At 43.5% G+C, this 25,557-nt stretch overlaps 1 protein-coding gene and 2 non-coding genes across 3 annotated transcripts in view; all 3 read left to right on the forward strand.

Moving 5' to 3' along the window:
• The window catches only part of LOC135564584 (pleckstrin homology domain-containing family A member 5-like), a 61,776-nt gene that overhangs the window by 334 nt on the left and 35,885 nt on the right, over positions 1-25,557 (forward strand). The window contains exons 2-3 of the mRNA XM_065009950.1: positions 156-215; positions 553-714. Coding sequence (XP_064866022.1) covers positions 156-215; positions 553-714 — 222 coding nt within the window. The remainder of the gene's footprint in view (positions 1-155; positions 216-552; positions 715-25,557) is intronic.
• Positions 6,056-6,127, forward strand: trnap-ugg (transfer RNA proline (anticodon UGG)). The gene has a single exon. It is a non-coding gene; the product is annotated as a tRNA-Pro (tRNA).
• trnap-agg (transfer RNA proline (anticodon AGG)) lies at positions 6,722-6,793 on the forward strand. The gene has a single exon. It is a non-coding gene; the product is annotated as a tRNA-Pro (tRNA).

Genomic DNA, 25,557 nt, shown 5'->3' on the forward strand with positions numbered 1-25,557 from the left:
GACTGTATGATCATGCTCTCCATAGCCGATGTGAGTAAGACCTTTAATAAACAGGTTAACATTAACAAGGTGGATTATCAGGACACATACTCAGAGCATGAGCTGACCAGCTGGAAAGTGTCTTCACTGACATGTTTTACCTCTCCCTGACACAGTTTGTAATACCTACATGCTTCAAGCAAAACACCATAGTCCCTGTTTCCAAGAAGGCCAAGGTAACCTGTTTAAATGACTACTACCCCATATCACTCACATCTGTAGCCATGAAATGCTTTGAAAGGCTGGTCATGGCTCACATCAACACAATCATCCCAGAAACCCTGGACCCACTCCAATTCGCATTCTGCCCCAACAGATCCACAGATGACAATCTCTATTGCACTAAACACTGTCCTTTCCCATATTAACAAAAGGACCACCTTTGTGAGAATGCTGTTCATTGACTACAGCTCAGTGTTCCACTTCATTATGCCCTCCAAGCTCATCATTTAGCTAAGGACACTGGGACCTCCCTCTGCATCTGGATCCTGGACTTCCTGACGGGCCACCCAGGTTGTGAGGGTAGGCAACAACACATCCACCACTCTGACCCTCAACACAGTGGCCCCTCAGGGGGAGGTGCTCAGTCCCTTCCTGTACTCCCTATTGACCCACGACTACATGGCCGCGCACAAATCCAACACCATCATTAAGTTTGCCGATGACACGGCGGTGGTAGGCCTGATCACCGATGACAATGAAAAAACCTTATAAAGAGGAGGTCAGAGACCAGGCAGTATGGTGCCAGGAAAACAACCTCTCCCTCAATGTGGGCAAGACAAAAGATCCTATCGTGGACTACAGGAAATGAGGGGCTGGACATGCACATTTACATCGATGCGGCTGTAGTGGACTGGGTTGACAGCTTCAAGATCCTTGGTGTCTGCATCACTAAGGACCGATGATGATACAAACACAATTGTGAAGAGGGGACGACAATGCCTCTTTCCCCTCAGGAGGCTGAAAAGATTTGGCATGGGCCATCACATCCACAAAAAGTTATACAGCTGCACTATTGAGAGCATCTTGACTGGCTTGGTATGGCAACTAATCGGCATCCGATGCAAGGCAGAGGGTAGTGTATGCGGCCCAGGACTATACTATACTATTCTATACTATAAAGTGAATTACTCAGTGGTGTATCTGGCATATATATTCTGAAAGACATTCCAGTTGTTCATCAGGAGAACCAGAGCAGACCGAGAATTTCAAGATGTCCACACTATAACACCATTCCATGACTGAAAATGCAAGGTGTTTTACAATCGGAGATCTTTTGAATCTTTTTATTATTTTATTTATTTATACAGTTGAAGTCGGAAGTTTACATACACTCAGGTTGGAGTCATGAAAACTTGTTTTTCAACCACTCCACAAATGTCTTGTTAACAAACTATAGTTTTGGCAAGTCGGTTAGGACACTTTGTGCATGAGACAAGTATTTTTGTTGTTGACAGACAGATTATTTCACTTATAATTCACTGTATCACAGTTCCAGTGGGTCAGAAGTTTACATACACTAAGTTGATTGTGCCTTTAAGCTGCTTGGACAATTCCTTTGGTGCGGAAAGTGCAAATCAATCCCAGAACAACAGCAAAGGACAGCAAAAGATGCTGGAGGAAACAGGTAGAAAAGCATGGATAGCCACAGTAAAACGAGGCTTGCAAGCTGAAGAACACCATCCCAACAGTGAAGCACGGGGGTGGCAGCATCATGTTATGGCGTTGCTTTGCTGCAGGAGGGACTGGTGCAATTCACAAAATAGATGGCATCATGAGGTAGGAAAATTACAGTGGGGCAAAAAAGTATTTAGTCAGCCACCAATTGTGCAAGTTCTCCCACTTAAAAAGATGAGAGAGGCCTGTAATTTTCATCATAGGGAAAATGATGTACACAAAATGAGGGAAAAAAATCCAGAAATGACATTGTAGGATTTTTAATGAATTTATTTGCAAATTATGGTGGAAAATAAGTATTTGGTCAATAACAAAAGTTTATCTCAATACTTTGTTATATACCCTTTGTTGGCAATGACAGAGGTCAAAGGTTTTCTGTAAGTCTTCTCAAGGTTTTCACACACAGTTGCTGGTATTTTGGCCATTCCTCCATTTAGAGCTCCTCTAGAGCAGTGATGTTTTGGGGCTGTTGCTGGGCAACACGGACTTTCAACTCCCTCCAAAGATTTTCTATGGGGTTGAGATCTGGAGACTGGCTAGGCCACTCCAGGACCTTGAAATGCTTCTTACGAAGCCACTCCTTCGTTGCCTGGGCGGTGTGTTTGGGATCATTGTCATGCTGAAAGACCCAGCCACGTTTCATCTTCAATGCCCTTGCTGATGGAAGGAGGTTTTCACTCAAAATCTCATGATACATGGCCCCATTCATCCTTTCCTTTACACGGATCAGTCATCCTGGTCCCTTTGCAGAAAAACAGCCCCAAAGCATGATGTTTCCACCCCCATGCTTCACAGTAGGTATGGTGTTCTTTGGATGCAACTCAGCATTTTATGTCCTCCAAACACGACAAGTTGGGTTTCATCTGACATTCTCCCAATCTTCTTCTGGATCATCCAAATGCTCTCTAGCAAATTTCAGACGGGCCTGGACATGTACTGGCTTAAGCAGGGGGACACGTCTGGAACTGCAGGATTTGAGTCCCTGGCGGCGTAGTGTGTTACTGATGCTAGGCTTTGTTACTTTGGTCCCAGCTCTCTGCAGGTCATTCACTAGGTCCCCCCGTGTGGTTCTGGGATTTTTGCTCACCGTTCTTGTGATCATTTTGACCCCACGGGGTGAGATCTTGCTTGGAGCCCCAGATCGAGGGAGATTATCAGTGGTCTTGTATGTCTTCCATTTCCTAATAATTGCTCCCACAGTTTATTTCTTCAAACCAAGCTGCTTACCTATTGCAGATTCAGTCTTCCTTTGCCTGGTGCAGGTCTACAATTTTGTTCCTGGTGTCCTTTGACAGCTCTTTGGTCTTGGCCATAGTGGAGTTTGGAGTGTGACTGTTTGAGGTTGTGGACAGGTGTATTTTATCCTGATAACAAGTTCAAAGAGGTGCCATTAATACAGGTAACGAGTGGAGGACAGAGGAGCCTCTTAAAGAAGAAGTTACAGGTCTGTGAGAGACAGAAATCTTGCTTGTTTGTAGGTGACCAAGTACTTATTTTCCACCATAATTTGCAAATAAATAAATTCAAAATCATACAATGTGATTATCTGGATTTTTTTCTCATTTTGTCTGTCATAGTTGAAGGGTACCTATGATGAAAATTACAGGCCTCTCTCATCTTTTTAAGTGGGAGAACTTGCACAATTGGTGGCTGACTAAATACTTTTTTGCCCCACTGTATGTTGCTATATTGAAGCAACATCTCAAGACATCAGTCAGGAATTTAAAGTTTGGTCGCAAATGGGTCTTCCAAATGGACAATGACCCAAAGCATATTTCCAAAGTTGTGGCAAAATGGCTTAAGGACAACAAAGTCAAGGTATTGGAGTGGCTATCACAAAGCCCTGACCTCAATCCTATAGAAAATATGTGGGCAGAACTGAAAAAGCATATGTGAGCAAGGAGGCCTACAAACCCGACTCAGTTACACCAGCTCTGTCACGAGGAATGGGCCAAATTTCACCCACTTATTGTTGGAAGCTTGTGGAAGGCTACGCAAAATGTTTGACCCAAGTTAAACAATTTAAAGGCAATGCTATCAAATACTAATTGAGTGTATACACTTCTGACACACTGGGAATGTGATGAAAGAAATAAAAGCTCAAATAAATCATTCTCTCTACAATTATTTTGACATTTCACATTCTTAAAATAAAGTGGTGATCCTAACTGACCTAAAACAGGGAATTTTTACTAGGATTACATGTCAGTAATTGTGAACTGAGTTGAAATGTATTTGGCTAAGGTGTATGGAAACTTCCGACTTCAGCTGTTTTTATTTCTTAGGGGGTAGATCAGCTTTAATATTGCAGATAGATAGTAGCTTCCATCAATGTAATTGTCTGCATCATTTCCAATCCTCCATATATCTTTATATATATATATATAGTATATTTTCCTTTATGTTTTTCCCCTAATCCACCACTCGCCTAATTGGAGTAAACTAATGGACAACAACACTTAAGTTTCTACTTCCAGTTCATACATGCTATATACATTTTACGGACACAATGTATTTTACATAGTTCTCTTTTGTTTGTTTTTAAACCCAATAAAAGAAAATTGTATTTGTCACATGCTCCGAATACAACAGTTGTAGACCTTACCGTGAAATGCTTACTTACAAGCCCTTATCCAACAATGCAGTTCAATAAATAAAGTTAAGAAAATATTTATTTATTAAATAAACATAAGTAATAAAATTTTAAAATTAGAGTAACGAGGCTGTATACAGGGGTTACTGGTACCGAGTCAATGTGCCGGGGTACAGTTGAGTTGAGGTCATTTGTACATGTAGGTAGGGGAGTAAAGAGAGTATGCCTAGATAATCAACAGCGAGTAGCAGCAGTGTTAAGGTTAAGATTGGAGGGTCATTGGAAATAATCCAGGTGGCCAATTGATTAATTGTTCAGCATCCTTATGGCTTGGGGGTAGAAACTGTTAAGGATCCTTTTGGTCCTAGACTTGGCGCTATGGTACCGCTTGCCGTGCAGTAGCAGAGAAAACCGTCTATGACTTGGGTGACTGGAGTCTTTGACAATTTCTTGGGTCTTCCTCTGACACCGCCTAGTAGATAGGTCCTGGGTGGCAGGAAGTTTGGCCCCAGTGATGTACTGGGCCGTATGCACTGCCCTCTGTAGCGCTTTACGGTCAGATGCCGGCCAGTTGCCATACCAGGCGGTGATGCAACCATGGTGCAGCAGTATAACGTTTTTGAGGATCTGGGGACCCATGCCAAATCTTGTCAGTCTCCTGAGGGGGAGAAGTTGTCCAATCAATTGAATTTACCACAGGTGGACTCCAATCTAGTTGTAGAAACAACTCAAGCATGATCCATGGAAACAGGATGCACCTGAGCTAAAATTTGAGTCTCATAGCAAAGGGTGCTATGGGCATGTCATTCAGGGGAGTGGAGAACAAAAGGGGTCTAGCCCTGAGAAGTTATGTAAATAAGGTATTTCCGTTTAAATTTTTTATACATTTCCAAAATGTATTTAAAACAATGTGTTTTCGCTTTGTCATTATGGGGTTTTGTGTGTATGAAGAAAAAATGTATTTAATCCATTTTAGAATCAGGCTGTGACATAACAAGTTAAATCTAGACTTGGTTTCCTCGTAATCACTCCTCTTTCACCCCAGCTGACAAACTAACCCTGATTCAGATGAGCATCCTACTCATGCTAGATTACGGAGACGTAATTTATAGATCGGCAGGTAAGGGTGCTCTAGAGCGGCCAGATGTTCTTTACCCTTCGGCCATCAGATTTGACACCAATGCTCCTTATAGGACACATCCCTGCACTCTATACTCCTCTGTATACTGGGCATCTCTGTATACCCGTTGCAATACCCACTGGTTGATGCTTATTTATAAAACCCTCTCACGCCTCACTATCTGAGATATCTACTGCGGCCCTCATCCACCTCAACCGTTCTGCCAGTCACATTCTGTTAAAGGTCCCCAAAGCACACCCATCTTTGGGTCGCTCGTCTTTTCAGTTCGCTGCAGCTAACGGCTGGAACGAGCAGCACAAACACTTGTTGTGCTGCTGCCATGTTGTTGTCATGTTGTGTTGCTACCATGTTGTGTTGTCATGTGTTGCTGCCTAGCTATGTTGTTGTCTTTAGGTCTCTCTTTATGTAGTGGTGTGTTGTCTCTCTTGTCGTGATGTGTCTTTTGTCCTATATTTTTTTCTTAATTTAAAAAATATATGTATATTTTTTAATCCCAGCCACAGTTTCACTGTGGACATTCCTCAGATTTCACACATACTTGACGTCAGTGACAGGGGTGGAAGGGAGTAGAGTTTAAAATCTATGTGTACTACCTTTTTCTACATGGCTCGTTGGTCTAGGGGTATGATTCTCGCTTTGGGTGCGAGAGGTCCCGGGTTCAAATCCCGGACGAGCCCAACTTTTGAGGAAATAAATTGCCTTTATTCAGTTTGTGAACATGTCGAGCCAATGAAAACGGGGAGAAGTTTAAATATGAGGTGGGATTTTTTTTCAGTCCGGTTTGTTGGTGGCTAAGGACTGTGTCCAGGCACTCCACCTTGCGTCATGCTAAGAACAGCCTTTAGCCGTAGTATATTGGCCAAATACCACACCTCCTCGGGCATGATTGCTTAACTATAGTATTATAAGGACTGTCAACAACAGGCAAGGCTACTTTATAAATTCTCTTATCTGTCAACCGCTGTGAAAATTCGATGTTTTTTTTGCCTGTAACACTATAGTCATGCATAGTCCTCAATTTCCACAATACAAACGATAACAGGCAAGTCTACAGTTCTTCATAAACATGTCAGTCACAAAGGTTTTGTTTGCAATTCTGACAATGTATGTAAAACTTCCAAAACAGTGTTTGTGACTACCACCAGAGGGCAGTCTAACAGTAGAATTGTACTCAGAAAAAAACTTGCCACATCACACACTGGAAATTGACACAGACCTATGAGGAGGAGGAAGGGACGAAAGTTTAACTGTAGGACAAGAATTTCGTTGATGGCTCGTTGGTCTAGGGGTATGATTCTCGCTTAGGGTGCGAGAGGTCCCGGGTTCAAATCCCAGATGAGCCCAACTTTTGGTGGAAAAGGTTTCTTATATTTAGGGTTAATGTGGTTATTTTAGTAATTGAAAAGTCACGGATTAAGTGGTGAGAAATATTGTAACAATAGGAAAATGGTAGCCTGTAAAGAAATAAACTACAACTACACTATACTATATTCAAGTTGTAAAATAATTAGTATTCGACTTTCTATTTATAGTATTTTATGAATAGATAAGACAGCATTAGAAGAAAGGATAATTAGCTAAATACTAAATATATGGAAGTTATATGGAAGTGGAACACAACATAGGGTAGGGATAAAGGGATAGGGATAAAAACACAACAAACAGAGGACATAGAAGGCACAGTATGTGGGTATGTGCGGGTGTATAGTGATGTAAGGTGGGGTGTGTGTTTTTGTGTTTGGAAAAAGTGTGGAGTTAAGTGAGTGAAAAAAGGAAAATGGTTGCAAATCCCAGAGCCCATGAGTGTCTGCGAGCAGGGGTTTTGAGAGTGAGCTTTCAATTTTGTGTTGGGGTTTTGAGAGAGAGCTTTCAATTTTGTTTTGGGGTTTTGAGAGAGAGCTTTCAATTTGTGATATGGGATATCCATTTTACACCCCACCTGAGCGACCCATACACTAAGGAGAAGGCTTTATCTGTTTTCTGGGCCTACTGTTTACTGGCCTATACACAGCCAAAACAGAGAGATAAATGTGGTCAGAGAGCCACTAAAGCAGAATTGTCCCCACAAGATACTGAGCCTGCCTGGCAGGGTTGGTCCTACAAAGCCAAAGCCCCCTGATGGGTGAGCACAATATACAAGGAATTTCTCAATGCTGCTAATGAGAACCTTGACGACCTTGTACCTAGCCCACCCGAGCCACTGCCTGTTCACTCCGCTATCATCCAAAAGGTGAGGTCAGTACAGGTGCATCAAAGCAGGGACCGAGAGACTGACAAACAGCTTCTATCTCAAGGCCATCAGACTGTTAAACAGCCACCACTGATATTGAGTGGCTGCTGCCAACACACTGACTCAACTCCAGCCACTTTAATATTGGAAAAATGTATGTAAAAAATGTATCACCAGCCACTTTAAACAATGCCACTTCATATGTTTACATACCCTACATTACTCATCTCATATGTATATACTGTACTCTACCATCTACTGCATCTTACCATCTTTATGTAAACAATGCCACTTTTATGTTTACATACCCTACATTACTCATCTCATATGTATATACTGTACTTGATACCATCTACTGCATCTTGCCTATGCCGTTCTGTACCATCACTCATTCATATATCTTTATGTACATATTCTTAATCCCTTTACACTTGTGTGTATAAGGTAGTTGTTGTGAAACTGTTAGGTTGGATTACTCGTTGGTTATTACTGTTTTGTAAAAACTAGAAGCACAAGCATTTCGTTAAACTCCCATTAACATCTGCTAACCATGTGTATGTGACAAATCAAATTTGATGTAATCTTGATGTGATTGGCCTGACTGAAACATGGCTTAAGCCAGATTAATTTACTGTGTTAAATGAGGCCTCACCTCCTGGCTACACTAGTGACCATATCCCCCGTGCATCCCGCAAAGGTGGAGGTGTTGCTAACATTTACGATAGCAAATTTCAATTTACAAAAAAAATAAATGACGTTTTCGTCTTTTGAGCTTCTAGTCATGAAATCTATGCAGCCTACTCAATCACTTTTTATAGCTACTGTTTACAGGCCTCCTGGGCCATATACAGCATTTCTCACTGAGTTCCCTGAATTCCTATCGGACCTTGTAGTCATTGCAGATAATATTCTAATCTTTGGTGACTTTAATATTCACATGGAAAAGTCCACAGACCCACTCCAAAAGGCTTTCGGAGCCATCATCGACTCAGTGGGTTTTGTCCAACATGTCTCTGGACCCACTCACTGTCACAGTCATACGCTGGACCTAGTTTTGTCCCATGGAATAAATGTTGTGGATCTTAATGTTTTTCCTCATAATCCTGGACTATCGGTCCACCATTTTATTACGTTTGCAATTGCAACAAATAATCTGCTCAGACCCCAACCAAGGAACATCAAAAGTCGTGCTATAAATTCACAGACAACACAAAGATTCCTTGATGCCCTTCCAGACTCCCTCTGCCTACCCAAGGACGCCAGAGGACAAAAATCCGTTAACCACCTAACTGAGGATCTCAATTTAACTTTGCTTAATACCCTAGATGCAGTTGCACCCCTAAAAACTAAAAAAAAATGTCTCATAAGAAACTAGCTCCCTGGTACACAGAAAATACCCGAGCTCTGAAGCAAGCTTCCAGAAAATTGGAACGGAAATGGCGCCACACCAAACTGGAAGTCTTCCGAATAGCTTGGAAGGACGGTACCGTGCATTACCGAAGAGCCCTTACTGCTGCTCGATCATCCTATTTTTCTAACTTAATTGAGGAAAATAAGAACAATCCGAAATTCCTTTTTGATACTGTCGCAAAGCTAACTAAAAAGCAGCATTCCCCAAGAGAGGATGACTTTCACTTTAGCAGTGATAAATTCATGAACTTCTTTGAGGAAAAGATTATGATTATTAGAAAGCAAATTACGGACTCCTCTTTAAACCTGCGTATTCCTCCAAACCTCAGTTGTCCTGAGTCTGCACAACTCTGTCAGGACCTAGGATCAAGAGAGACGCTCAAGTCTTTTAGTACTATATCTCTTGACACAATGATGAAAATAATCATGGCCTCTAAACCTTCAAGCTGCATACTGGACCCTATTCCAACTAAACTACTGAAAGAGCTGCTTCCTGTGCTTGGCCCTCCTATGTTGAACATAATAAACGGCTCTCTATCCACTGGATGTGTACCAAACTCACTAAAAGTGGCAGTAATAAAGCCTCTCTTGAAAAAGCCAAACCTTGACCCAGAAAATATAAAAAACTATCGGCCTATATCGAATCTTCCATTCCTCTCAAAAATTTTAGAGAAGGCTGTTGCGCAGCAACTCACTGCCTTCCTGATGACAAACAATGTATACGAAATGCTTCAGTCTGGTTTTAGACCCAACCATAGCACTGAGACTGCACTTGTGAAGGTGGTAAATGACATTTTAATGGCATCGGACCGAGGCTCTGCATCTGTCCTCGTGCTCCTAGACCTTAGTGCTGCTTTTGATACCATCGATCACCACATTCTTTTGGAGAGATTGGAAACCCAAATTGGTCTACACGGACATGTTCTGGCCTGGTTTAGATCTTATCTGTCGGAAAGATATCAGTTTGTCTCTGTGAATGGTTTGTCCTCTGACAAATGAACTGTAAATTTCGGTGTTCCTCAAGGTTCTGTTTTAGGACCACTATTGTTTTCACTATATATTTTACCTCTTGGGGATGTTATTCGAAAACATAATGTAAACTTTCACTGCTATGCGGATGACACACAGCTGTACATTTCAATGAAACATGGTGAAGCCCCAAAATTGCCCTCGCTAGAAGCATGTGTTTCAGACATAAGGAAGTGGATGGCTGCAAACTTTCTACTATTAAACTCGGACAAAACAGAGATGCTTGTTCTAGGTCCCAAGAAACAAAGAGATCTTCTGTTGAATCTGACAATTAATCTTAATGGTTGTACCAGGCCAGAGGTGGATGAACGCAGTGCCCTTGTTTGGGTGTAGGGCCTGATCAGAGCCTGGAGGTACTGAGGTGCCGTTCCCCTCACAGCTCCGTAGGCAAGCACCATGGTCTTGTAGCGGATGCGAGCTTCAACTGGAAGCCAGTGGAGAGAGCGGAGGAGCGGGGTGACGTGAGAGAACTTGGGAAGGTTGAACACCAGACGGGCTGCGGCGTTCTGGATGAGTTGTAGGGGTTTAATGGCACAGGCAGGGAGCCCAGCCAACAGCGAGTTGCAGTAATCCAGACGGGAGATGACAAGTGCCTGGATTAGGACCTGCGCCGCTTCCTGTGTGAGGCAGGGTCGTACTCTGCGGATGTTGTAGAGCATGAACCTACAGGAACGGGCCACCGCCTTGATGTTAGTTGAGAACGACAGGGTGTTGTCCAGGATCACGCCAAGGTTCTTAGCGCTCTGGGAGGAGGACACGATGGAGTTGTCAACCGTGATGGCGAGATCATGGAACGGGCAGTCCTTCCCGGGAGGAAGAGCAGCTCCGTCTTGCCGAGGTTCAGCTTGAGGTGGTGATCCGTCATCCACACTGATATGTCTGCCAGACATGCAGAGATGCGATTCGCCACCTGGTCATCAGAGGGGGGAAAGGAGAAGATTAATTGTGTGTCGTCTGCATAGCAATGATAGGAGAGACCATGTGAGGTTATGACAGAGCCAAGTGACTTGGTGTATAGCGAGAATAGGAGAGGGCCTAGAACAGAGCCCTGGGGGACACCAGTGGTGAGAGCGCGTGGTGAGGAGACAGATTCTCGCCACGCCACCTGGTAGGAGCGACCTGCCAGGTAGGACGCAATCCAAGCGTGGGCCGCGCCGGAGATGCCCAACTCGGAGAGGGTGGAGAGGAGGATCTGATGGTTCACAGTATCGAAGGCAGCCGATAGGTCTAGAAGGATGAGAGCAGAGGAGAGAGAGTTAGCTTTAGCAGTGTGGAGTGCGGGAGAGCTGGCCAAGGACGGCACGTTCAAGAGTTTTGGAGAGAAAAGAAAGAAGGGATACTGGTCTGTAGTTGTTGACATCGGAGGGATCGAGTGTAGGTTTTTTCAGAAGGGGTGCAACTCTCGCTCTCTTGAAGACGGGAAGGACATAGCCAGCGGTCAGGGATGAGTTGATGAGCGAGGTGAGGTAAGGGAGAAGGTCACCGGAAATGGTCTGGAGAAGAGAGGAGGGGATAGGGTCAAGCGGGCAGGTTGTTGGGCGGCCGGCCGTCACAAGACGCGAGATGTCATCTGGAGAGAGAGGGGAGAAAGAGGTCAGAGCACAGGGTAGGGCAGTGTGAGCAGAACCAGCGGTGTCGTTTGACTTAGCAAACGAGGATCGGATGTCGTCGACCTTCTTTTCAAAATGGTTGACGAAGTCATCTGCAGAGAGGGAGGAGGGGGGGAGGGGAGGAGGATTCAGGATGGAGGAGAAGGTGGCAAAGAGCTTCCTAGGGTTAGAGGCAGATGCTTGGAATTTAGAGTGGTAGAAAGTGGCTTTAGCAGCAGAGACAGAGGAGGAAAATGTAGAGAGGAGGGAGTGAAAGGATGCCAGGTCCGCAGGGAGGCGCGAGTTTTCCTCCATTTCCGCTCGGCTGCCCGGAGCCCTGTTCTGTGAGCTCGCAATGAGTCGTCGAGCCACGGAGCGGGAGGAGGACCGAGCCGGCCTGGAGGATAGGGGACATAGAGAGTCAAAGGATGCAGAAAGGGAGGAGAGGAGGGTTGAGGAGGCAGAATCAGGAGATAGGTTGGAGAAGGTTTGAGCAGAGGGAAGAGATGATAGGATGGAAGAGGAGAGAGTAGCGGGGAGAGAGAGCGAAGGTTGGGACGGCGCGATACCATCCAAGTAGGGGCAGTGTGGGAAGTGTTGGATGAGAGCGAGAGGGAAAAGGATACAAGGTAGTGGTCGGAGACTTGGAGGGGAGTTGCAATGAGGTTAGTGGAGGAACAGCATCTAGTAAAGATGAGGTCGAGCGTATTGCCTGCCTTGTGAGTAGGGGGAAGGTGAGAGGGTGAGGTCAAAAGAGGAGAGGAGTGGAAAGAAGGAGGCAGAGAGGAATGAGTCAAAGGTAGACGTGGGGAGGTTAAAGTCGCCCAGAACTGTGAGAGGTGAGCCGTCCTCAGGAAAGGAGCTTATCAAGGCATCAAGCTCATTGATGAACTCTCCGAGGGAACCTGGAGGGCGATAAATGATAAGGATGTTAAGCTTGAAAGGGCTGGTAACTGTGACAGCATGGAATTCAAAGGAGGCGATAGACAGATGGGTAAGGGGAGAAAGAGAGAATGACCACTTGGGAGAGATGAGGATCCCGGTGCCACCACCCCGCTGACCAGAAGCTCTCGGGGTGTGCGAGAACACGTGGGGGGACGAAGAGAGAGCAGTAGGAGTAGCGGTGTTGTCTGTGGTGATCCATGTTTCCGTCAGTGCCAAGAAGTCGAGGGACTGGAGGGAGGCATAGGCTGAGATGAACTCTGCCTTGTTGGCCGCAGATCGGCAGTTCCAGAGGCTACCGGAGACCTGGAACTCCACGTGGGTCGTGCGCGCTGGGACCACCAGATTAGGGTGGCCGCGGCCACGCGGTGTGGAGCGTTTGTATGGTCTGTGCAGAGAGAGAGGGATAGACAGACACATAGTTGACAGGCTAGAGAAGAGGCTACGCTAATGCAAAGGAGATTGGAATGACAAGTGGACTACACGTCTCGAATGTTCAGAAAGTTAAGCTTACGTAGCAAGAATCTAATTGACTAAAATGATTAAAATGATACAGTACTGCTGAGGTAGGCTAGCTGGCAGTGGCTGCGTTGTTGACTTTGTAGGCTAGCTGGCAGTGGCTGCGTTGTTGACACTACACTAATCAAGTCGTTCCGTTGAGTGTAACGTTTCTACAATGCTGCTATTCGGGGGCTAGCTGGCTAGCTAGCAGTGTTGATTACGTTACGTTGCGTTAAAAGAACGACAATAGCTGGCTAGCTAACCTAGAAAATCGCTCTAGACTACACAATTATCTTTGAAACAAAGACGGCTATGTAGCTAGCTATGTAGCTAGCTACGATCAAACAAATCACACCGTTGGGACTGTAATGAAATGAAATGAAAATGTGATACTACCTGTGGAGCGAAGCGAATGCGACCGGAATGCGAAAGTTCTATTCAGTAGACGTTGGCTAGCTGTTGGCTAGCTAGGAGTGACTCCTACGTTAAGGACGACAAATAGCTGGCTAGCTAACCTCGGTAAATTAAGATAATCACTCTAAGACTACACACTCTAAACTACACAATTATCTTGGATACGAAGACAGCAAAGACAACTATGTAGCTAGCTAACACTACACTAATCAAGTCGTTCAGTTGAGTGTGATAGTTACTACAGTGCTACGGTAGACGGTGAACGTTTGCTAGCTGGCTAGCTGCTGGGCAGATAGGAGGACGACGAAATACGATAATTACGCAATTATCACTCTAAGACTACACACTCTAAACTACACAATTATCTTGGATACGAAGACAGCAAAGACAACTATGTAGCTAGCTAACACTACACTAATCAAGTCGTTCAGTTGAGTGTGATAGTTACTACAGTGCTACGGTAGACGGTGAACGTTTGCTAGCTGGCTAGCTGCTGGGCAGATAGGAGGACGACGAAATACGATAATTACGCAATTATCTTTGATACAAAGACGGCTATGTAGCTAGCTAAGAAGAAATTGCTAAGATTAGACAAATCAAACCGTTGTACTATAATGAAATGTAATGAAAAGTTATACAACCTGCAGACCGAAGCAGACCGAAGCGCGGATGCGACCGCTCGACCGCTTGCTCCAACCCGGAAGATCCAACAATAATATCAAGGAGTTAGAAATCCAGGGCTTAAAAACAAAGGTGTTCTTTTAAATCCACAATTTGGATCCCTCCACGGCCTCATAGAGGATCTAGATACTTTTTCTAACCTCTCTGGATTACAACCAAATTATGATACGTGTATTATATTACGTATTGGATCACAAAAAAATACAACTGTAACATGTAGTATACCAATAAAATGGTCTAAGGGGGATGTGGACATACTCAGTATACATATCCCAAAATAAATACATGATATCACTACAATACATTTTAATGGAAAGTTAGCAAAAATAGATAAGATCTTGCTACCATGGAAAGGAAAATAATTGTCTATTTGTGGAAAAGCATGAAATGAATGAAAATGAAATAATCTACAACATTTTTCCATTTTTAAAACAAGTCATAGAAAGCTGGTTGGTACTTCAATTTAATCCACCAGAGAAGACATAACAAATAATAAAACAAATGTTGTGGTTAAATTCAAATGTACTAATTGACAGAAAAATACATTATTTTTGGAATAATAAAAAAAAGTATAATCTTTATAAATGATATCATAAATAGGACTGGTGGAGTTATGTCACACATGCAGCTAACAAAAATATATGGAAATGTCTGCTCAACCCAAAATTACAACCAACTAATTGCAGCATTACCGCAAAAATAGAAGAGGCAAGTGGTAGGTGGAAAAAGTAAGGAACTTGTCTGTCGGCCCTGCATTAAAGACTGAATTGGTTAAAGATAATTGTGATAAATAAAAAGTATACCAGTTTAATTTAAGGACCAATAGAATGTTATATATAGTGCATTCGGAAAGTATTCAGACCCCTTGACTTTTTCCACATTTTGTTACGTTACAGCCTCATTCTAAAATGGATTAAATAAAAAATCCCAAAGCCACTCGTGCATCGTCTTGCCTGTGTAATTAGGGTCGTTGTCCTGTTGGAAGATTAACCTTTACTCTGGAGCAGGTTTTCATCAAGGATCTCTCTCTACTTTGCTCTGTTCATCTTTCCCTCGATACTGACTAGTCTCCCAGTATCTGCCACTGAAAAACATCACCCACAACATGATGCTGCCACCACCATGCTTCACCGTAGGGATGATGCTAGGTTTCCTCCAGACGTGAGGCTTGGCATTCAGGCCAAAGAGTTTGGTTTCATCAGACCAGAAAATCTTGTTTCTCATGGTCTGAGTCCTTTAGGTGCTTTTCGGCAAACTCCAAGTGGGCTGTCATGTGCCTTTTACTGAGGAGTAGCTTCCATCTAGTGACTCTACCATGAAGGCCTGACTTATCCTTTGTCCTCGTCTTGTCGTGTCCCGTATATATATATATATATATATATATATATATATATATATATATATATATATATTATATATTTCTTCGCATACCTTTTTTTCTTTTCCATAAGCTCAACTTCAAAACACTCTCCTGCAACCCGCCTCACCAATTTATTATTTACCTCAAATCTGAAATCCTCCATAGAAGCTAACCAGAAGCTAACCAGAAGCTAGCCAGAAGCTAGCCAGAAGCTAACCAGAAGCTAGCCAGAAGCTAACCAAAAGCTAGCCAGAAGCTAGCCTGAAGCTAACCAGAAGCTAATCAGAAGCTAGTCAGAAGCTAGCCAGAAGCTAGTTAGCTTCTTTACTGGCTAATCGTTAGTTTTCAGCTAACCACGGTTTGTGGTCATCAGCTATCCTTTAGCTCGAAAATCTATCGCCAGTTTTATATGGCGCAGCTCACACCGGAACATACCGGACCTATTTTTCTCTCCATGTCCCCGGATTTTAAAGGCAAGCTCTGGACATTTACACCTGGAGCTAGTTAGCTAGCTGCTATCCGTGTGACTATCGGCTTACGTCGATCCCGGAGCAAACATAAATTATTCCGGCTAGCCAGCTGAAGAGTTTCATCAGCCACTCCGTGGCTTCAATCACCTTTCCCGTCCGGACCCATTTACTGCCAATACGGAGCCCCACCGGGCCTTCACAACTGGACTACCGACGTTATCTGCCCGAGGGAGTTATCCAGCTGGCTCCTCCGTCGCGACGTTAACTGAACGCCCATCTGCGGTCCGCTAATCGTTAGCTGTCTTATCGGCTGCTATCTGAATAGATCTATCGGATTTATTTTCTTTTTTTTCTTGGGCCTCTATAACTATATCTATTTTTTTCGCGAATTGGATTGATCCCCTCTACCACACGGAACCCCACTAATCCTACCGATGGAAACGCACGAGGTGGCTAAAAAAGACCTCCATCCTATGCTAGCTTGCTACCGATGGCCCAGCTAGCTGACTAAATCGCCTTGACCCCAACCAACCTCACTACTCACTGGACCCTTTTGATCACTTGACTAAGCATGCATTTACATTACATTTAAGCCTCTCCTTAATGTCAATATGCCTTGTCCATTGCTGTTCTGGTTAGTGTTTATTGGCTTATTTCACTGTAGAGCCTATAGTCTTGCTCACTATACCTTATCCAACCTATTAGTTCCACCAGTGATGTTTCTAGAGACAATATCTTTCTCATCATCACTCAATACCTACCATACCTTTGTCTGTACATTATACTTTGAAGCTATTTCATCGCCCCCAGAAACCTCCTTTTACTCTCTGTTCCAGACGTTCTAGACGACCAATTCTCATTGCTTTTAGCCGTACCCTTATCCTACTCCTCCTCTTTTCCTCTGGTGATGTAGAGGTGAATCCAGGCCCTGCAGTGCCTAGCTCCACTCCTATTCCCCAGGCGCTCTCTTTTGATGACTTCTGTAATCGTAATAGCCTTGGTTTCATGCATGTTAACATTAGAAGCCTCCTCCCTAAGTTTGTTTTATTCACTGCTTTAGCACACTCTGCCAAACCGGATGTTCTAGCTGAGTCTGAATCCTGGTTTAGGAAGACCACCAACAATTCTGAAATTGTCATCCCTAACTACAACATTTTCAGACAAGATAGAACTGCCAAAGGGGGCGGTGTTGCAATCTACTGCAAAGATAGCCTGCAGAGTTGTGTCCTACTATCCAGGTCTGTACCAAATCAATTTGAACTTCTACTTTTAAATACCCACCTATCTAAAAACAAGTCTCTCACCGTTGTCGCCTGCTATAGACCACCCTCTGCCCCCAGCTGTGCTCTGGACACCATATGTGAACTGATTGCCCCCCATCTATCTTCAGAGCTCGTGCTGCAAGGCGACCTAAACTGGAACATGCTTAACACCCCAGCCATTCTACAATCTAAGCTTGATGCCCTCAATCTCACACAAATTATCAATGAACCTACCAGGTACCTCCCCAAAGCCGTAAACACGGGCACCCTCATGGATATTCCTAACCAACTTGCCCTCTTAATACACCTCTGCTGTCTTCAACCAAGATCTCAGCGATCACTGCCTCATTGCCTGCATCCGAAATGGGACAGCGGTCAAACAACCTCCACTCATCACTATCAAACGCTCCCTGAAACACTTCAGCGAGCAGGCCTTTCTAATCGACCTGGCTGGGGTATCCTGGAAGGATATCAATCTCATCCAGTCAGTAGACGATGCCTGGTTATTTTTTTAAATGCCTTCTTAACCATCTTAAATAAGCATGCCCCATTCAAGAAATTTAGAACCAGGAACAGATATAGCCCTTGGTTTTCCCAGACCTGACTGCCCTTGACCAACACAAAAACATCCTATGGCGTTCTGCATTAGCATCGAACAGCCCCCGTGATATGCAGCTTTTCAGGGAAGCTAGAAACCAATATACACAGGCAGTTAGAAAAACCAAGGTTAGCTTTTTCAAGCAGAAATTTGCTTCCTGCAACACTAACTCAAAAAAGTTCTGTGACACTGTAAAGTCCATGGAGAATAAGAACACCTCCTCCCAGCTGCCCACTGCACTGAAGATAGGAAACACTGTCACCACTGATAAATCCACTATAATTGAGAATTTCAATATGCATTTTTCTACGGCTGGCCATGCTTTCCACCTGGCCACCCCTACCCGGTCAACAGCACTGCACCCCCCACAGCAACTCGCCCAAGCCTTCCCCATTTCTCCTTCTCCCAAATCCAGTCAGCTGATGTTCTGAAAGAGCTGCAAATCTGGACCGGCTACAAATCAGCCGGGCTAGACAATCTGGACCCTTTCTTTCTAAAATGATATGCCGAAATTTTTGCCACCCCTATTACTAGCCTCTTCAAACTCTCTTTCGTGTCGTCTGAGATTCCCAAAGATTGGAAAGCAGCTGCGGTCATCCCCCTCTTCAAAGGGGGGGACACTCTTGACCCAAACTGCTACAGACCTATATCTATCCTACCCTGCCTTTCTAAGGTCTTCGAAAGCCAAGTCAACAAACAGATTACCGACCATTTCGAATCTCATACCCTCTCTGCTATGCAATCTGGTTTCAGAGCTGGTCATGGGTGCACCTCAGCCACGCTCAAGGATCTAAACGATATCTTAACCGCCATCGATAAGAAACAATACTGTGCAGCTGTATTCATTGACCTGGCCAAGGCTTTCGACTCTGTCAATCACCACATCCTCATCGGCAGACTCGATAGCCTTGGTTTCTCAAATGATTGCCTCACCTGGTTCACCAACTACTTCTCTGATAGAGTTCAGTGTGTCAAATCGGAGGGTCTGTTGTCTGGACCTCTGGCAGTCTCTATGGGGGTGCCACAGGGTTCAATTCTTGGACCGACTCTCTTCTCTGTATACATCAATGATGTCGCTCTTGCTGCGGGTGAGTCTCTGATCCACCTCTACGCAGACGACACCATTCTGTATACTTCTGGCCCTTCTTTGGACACTGTGTTAACAACCCTCCAGGGAAGCTTCAATGCCATTACAACTCTCCTTCCGTGGCCTCTAATTGCTCTTAAATACAAATAAAACTAAATGCATGCTCTTCAACCGATCGCTGCCTACACCTGCCCGCCATCACTACTCTGGACGGCTCTGACTTAGAATACTTACAACTACAAATACCTAGGTGTCTGGTTAGACTGTAAACTCACCTTCCAGACCCACATCAAACATCTCCAATCCAAAGTTAAATCTAGAATTGGCTTCCTATTTCGCAACAAAGCATCCTTCACTCATGCTGCCAAACATACTCTTGTAAAACTAACCATCCTACCAATCCTCGACAATGTAATTTACAAAATAGCCTCCAATACCCTACTCAACAAATTGGATGCAGTCTATCACAGTGCCATCTGTTTTGTCACCAAAGCCCCATATACTACCCATCATTGCGACCTGTACACTCTTGTTGGCTGGCCCTCGCTTCATACTCGTCGCCAAACCCACTGGCTCCAGGTCATCTACAAGACCCTGCTAGGTAAAGTCCCCCTTATCTCTGCTCGCTGGTCACCATAGCATCACCCACCTGTAGCACGCGCTCCAGCAAGTATATCTCTCTGGTCACCCCCAAAACCAATTATTTCTGTGGCCGCCTCTCCTTCCAGTTCTCTGCTGCCAATGACTGGAACCAACTACAAAAATCTCTGAAACTGGAAACACTTATCTCCCTCACTAGCTTTAAGCACCAGCTGTCAGAGCAGCTCACAGATTACTGCACCTGTATATAGCCCATCTATAATTTAGCCCAAACAACTACCTCTTTCCCTACTGTATTTATTTTATTTTAATTATGTTGCTCCTTTGCACCCCATTATTTTTATTTCTACTTTGCACATTCTTCCACTGCAAATGTGTAACTCTGTGTTCTTGTATGTGTCGAACTGCTTTGCTTTATCTTGGCCAGGTCGCAATTGTAAATGAGAACTTGTTCTAAACTTGCCTACCTGGTTAAATAAAGGTGGAATAAAATTGGTGGAGTGCTGCAGAGATGGTCGTGCTTCTGGAAGGTTCTCCCATCTCCACAGAGGCACTCTGGAGCTCTATCAGAGTGACCACCGGGTTCTTGGTCACCTCCCTGACCAAGGCCCTTCTCCCCTAAATGTTCAGAGTGGCTGGGTGGCTAGATCTAGGAAGAGTCTTTGTGGTTCCAAACTTCTTCCATTTAAGGAATATGGAGGCACTGTGTTCTTGGGGACCTTCAGCAGAAATGTTCTGTGCGTCGACACAATCCTGTCCTGGAGCTCTAGGGACAATTCCTTCGACCTCATGCCTTGGTTTATGCACTGAAATGCATTGTCAACTGTGGGACCTTATATAGACAGGTGTGTGCCTTTCCAAATCATGATCAATGGAAACAGGATGCACCTGAGCTCAATTTTGAGTTTCATAACAAAGGGTCGGAATACTTATGTAAATAAGGTATTTCTGTATTTGTTTTTGCAAACATTACTAAAAACCTGTTTTTTTGCTTTGGCATTAAGGGGTATTGTGTGCTGATTGATGAGTAATTTTTTGGTATTTAATAAAGTTTAGAATAAGGCTGTAGTGTATGAAAAAAAGGCTGTGTGGAAAAAGTCAAGGAGTCTGAATACTTTCTGAATGCACAGGTTCATAACTTTTGTGAAACAGCAAAGTTTAAAATATGTGGCAAATAATAGGTCTTCAGATATAAATGGGAGGGGTTTATGTATTTTACATGTATGTATGTATGTATGTGTATATATATAAACTCATATAAAATCCAAATAACTTCACAGATCTTCATTGTAAAGGGTTTAAACACTGTTTCCCATGCTTGTTCAATGAACCATAAACAATTAATGAACATGCACCTGTGGAACGGTCGTTAAGACACTAACAGCTTACAGACGGTAGGTAATTGAAGTCACAGTTATGAAAACTTAGGACACTAAATAGGCCTTTCTACTGACTCTGAAAAACACCAAAAGAAAGATGCCCAGGGTCACTGCTCATCTGCGTGAACGTGCCTTAGGCATGCTGCAAGGAAGCATGAGGACTGCAGATGTGGCCAGGGCAATAAATTGCCATGTCTGTGAGACGCCTAAGACAGGGAGACAAGACGGACAGCTGATCGTCCTCGCTGTTGCAGGCCATGTGTAACAACACCTGCACAGGATCAGTACATCCGAACATCACACCTGCGGGACAGATACAGGATGGCAATAACAAATGCCCAAGTTACACCAGGAACGCATAATCCATCCATCAGTGCTCAGACTGTCCGCAATAGGCTGAAAGAGGCTGGACTGAGGGTTTGTAGGCCTGTTGTAAGGCAGGTCATACTGCTCATTCTGTGTGTGATTTCCTGTAAGACAGGAATGTCAGTGTTCTGCCATGACCAGCGAAGAGCCCGGATCTTAATCCTATTGAGCACGTCTGGGACCTGTTGGATTGGAGGGTGAGGGCTAGGGCCATTCCCCCCAGAAATTTCTGGGAACTTGCAGGTGCCTTGGTGGAAGAATGGGGTAACAACTCACAGCAATAACTGGCACATCTGGTGCGGTACACAAGGAGGAGCTGCACTGCAGTACTTAAAGCAGCTGGAGGCCACACCAGATACTGACTGTTTCTTTTGATTTTATACCCCCCTTTGTTCAGGGACACATTATTCCACTTCTGTTAGTCACCTGTCTGTGGAACTTGTTCAGTTTATGTCTCAGTTGTTGAATCTTGTTGTGTTCATACAAACATTTACACATGTTAAGCTCTCAGAAAATCAACGCAGTTGACAGTGAGAGGACGTTTCTTTTCGTGCTGAGTTTATATTTACAAAAAATATATATAATGGGGCATTGGAACTTATGCTGACAATTATATTTATGGAAGCTACAGTCTATCTGCAATATTAAAGCTGGCCTACCACCAAGAAGAATACAAAAAAAAACATAATAAAATGGTGGCCTGTAAGTAGCAAGTATGGATACCTGTAGACCCTTTTATATATAAAAAAAGAGATTAAACAATATCCAATGAGTGTGGAATATAACTTACAATGTCAACAAGTGACTTTGATTTGTGTGACAGTAATATACGTACATTTAGATCTTCAGCTGTATTTTCCTCACTAACTTTGTAATTGAACTACAACTTGCCAGAAAGAGAACTGTGAGAGGGCCGTCAAAATGTGTTACCTCCACTATTAGGACACAAATCCCTTCCCAGCCAAATGGAACCATCTTCAGCACCATCCCCAGCAGGTGGTAGAGGATGAAGAAACGGTTGATAGTCTTGATAACAGAGGGACATATAACATCTATCAATCTCATGGAGGCATAGACATGCATGGCCCACACCAGCTACACCGAAATTAATCACTTATGTGAGAAATGGAGTAGGTGAAGTAAATACTGTCCTTGTGCCACATAAAATGGTCCTTGAATTGCCTAGTGGTCCTTCCGTTCAGTGTCTTCTCACAGACCAGGATAATCTTGAGGAATACTGATGAAAGTTAAATGAATATACTGTAGAGCACTCTTTTTTTTGTATCTGAACTACATCTAAACCTCGCTCAAGGGACACTTTGCTGAACGAAATGCATGAAATGTGACCTGGTTTTTTCAATATCTGACGATGTTTGTGCAGTGCTTATAGGAACCACTAGATGGCCGTCTCTGAGCGGTTTTACTGAGCATGCAACAGCATGACCTATGAAGGATTCCACATACATGTGGCAGGCAGTAGAATTTAAACTCTTGGTTGTTAAACCTTATAAGGTTGTTGGTTTAAGGGTATGATTCTTGATTAAAGTGCAAGAGATCCCTACTTTTAAGAACTTAAATTACTTTCAGTATATTTAACTAGGCAAGTAGGTTAAGAACAAAGTCTTATTTACAATGACAGCTCAGACACAGTGGGTTAAAACTGTCTTGTTCAGGGGCAGAACAACAGATTCTTACCTTGTCAGCTCAGGGATTTGATCTAGCAAATTTTCGGTTGCTGGCCCAACGCTCTAACCACTAGGCTACCTGTGCCCCTCAGTAGAAATACATAGTGAACAAAGTATTTGTGCTTTCACCCAAGTACCTATATTACTGTAAATAAGTAGACTGGAATCCAAACAGATGAACTTTGTTTCCAAACAATGGTGAAATGGAGCATATCACCTTGGATTACAGACTAGTGAATATTCCGTGAGGATCAAGCAGAAGCGCAAACAAAGAAATTAACCTTTTACACTTGTGGGAATTGGCCTATAAGGCATGTGCAACATAAGACAACAGAATTACAAGGGTTTGAGTGAGAGGCCCACACACCTGTCCAAAGTGTGCACAGTTCCTACTCATTTCAATGCACTTTTATGACTCAAAGAAGAGGTTTCGACTATAAGGTGTTTGTTTTGTTGCTCTTCTAGCTGTGCGTTGAGGAACTAGAGCTAGCACACTTGTAGTTGTTTAGTTTGGAACACAACCTTGCGTCCCCGCCATCACACAATTACAGTTGCTGTTTAAACAATTAAAAAAAAAAGTCCATTATAAATCGCAATCTGGGACAGGTGGGCATCACTGAAAAGCTGTTCTATTGCCAACATGACTAGCTAAGTCATAAAATACGACATTACAGTGTTAGGCTTTCACGATGCATTTCAGGGAAACACCATCATTTTGGTTCGCGTTTTTAAAAAATTTAAAAAAGAGTCACGAGCGCATTCAGGCGCGTGTGCCGTGGAAAATGTTCTTTAAGTGATAATGCCAGTGAAGCCGGTGTTTGGAGGATATATTGACACGGATGTTGTTCGTCTCCGGCAGGCAAACTGTGCCAATATATCCTCCAAACACCGGCTTTGAGGGCATTATAACTTTTATACAACGGGTTACCAACACATTCAAATAATGATTTACATATTCTCATTAAAAACTTTATTGTGATGAATTTATTCATACTATTTCATAAAATATAGTCCAGACACAAATCTAGGGTTGCTACCAAATCCGGCTGGTCGTTCGTTCTATCGTTCGGTTGCCAGAGACAGACCCAGTCTTTCGTTCTAAATGTTCTATTGCCATACTGTCTGGCAACATTCTTATCCCTTGCTTGCTAGCTAGTCAACTACGGCTAACTTACAGTCACGTCAAACAGTGCAGACAGAATAACAACAGTAGCTGCATTTGTATTTGTTTAAGCTGTTTTTTGTCGTGATATTTATTTGGATACATCCATAACAATGAGCTAATGAGGTGTGATTTCGCCTGGCAAAGAACATGTGCTCACTCATCAGGACACTGTTGTTCAGAGGAGCTAGCCAACAACATAACTACACAATAACTTCAAACTGAAGCTGGAAAGCCTGCAAACCTGCTGCACTTAGTTTCATTTTACCTTTAAAAAAAATTTTTTTATCCATGACTTCGACTGGCTGAGAAACGTTGCCCGCCTGTCTATCTCATCCCGATTCCCAACACATGCATTATAACAGCTGGAGATCGATTATGAATATTGAATCAATGTTGCAAATGTCGGAGAGACGGACGGCAAGGTTTATACAAATCTCCCCTGTTGAAAATGTAATATTAGTCAAAAAGAAATGTGAGATAATGTCTAGATACTTTTTATAGTGGCATTCAAGTTTCCACTAGGCAGGTAGCCTAGTGGTTAGAGTGTTGGGCCAGTAACCGAAAGGTTGCTCGATCAAATCCACTGAGCTGACAAGGTAAAAATCTGTTGTTCTGCCCCTGAACAAGGCAGTTAACCCACTGTTCCTAAACTGTCATTGTAAATCAGAATTTGTTCTTAACTGACTTGCCTGGTTAAACAAAGTGCTTGGCTGATGAGACAGTGGATTGTGTAGTCAAATGGAACAGAGTTAATAGGCATTTTAACATCAAAGATTTAGCCGGTGGTAACTTGTGGAATAGACACTGGCTGGAATGCAGTTTTAACCAATCAGCATTCAGGATTAGACCCACCCGTTGTATAATTCACAATAGACACACGGGTTCATTCTGTTCAGAACAATCCATCATGTAAACATGCAGCAAACATAGTGACCATAAATGTTGACACTGTATATGACCCGAGTTTTATGATGGAAATGTTAAGTGCACATTTGGACGGGTGTTTGGCTTGCTTGTACGACATCAAAGCGGTATTTCATTATAATCCTCGACGTCTCGTCTATCGAAATACATAGAGTCCTCTTAATTTATAACATTTCCCCGAACTCAGGCAACAAAAAAATAGCGGAAGGGATGGGGGCGCAACTTCTTGTCATGCGAGGAGCTCAAGTTCAGAACGGCTGTCAGTCAAAACCCATACAGGGATGTGAACCGTTCAGCTAGAGCTCTGACACCATGTATAGCATGTTGCTGTACAGCCTCTGCGTTCCAATTTAGCCGTTTATCAGTGCCCAAATTTGCCCTTTTCGACCCGTATGTGGGTACGATTGTAAAGGCT

Source organism: Oncorhynchus nerka, linkage group LG25 (genome assembly GCF_034236695.1).
Source record: "Oncorhynchus nerka isolate Pitt River linkage group LG25, Oner_Uvic_2.0, whole genome shotgun sequence".
Taxonomy (NCBI): domain Eukaryota; kingdom Metazoa; phylum Chordata; class Actinopteri; order Salmoniformes; family Salmonidae; genus Oncorhynchus; species Oncorhynchus nerka.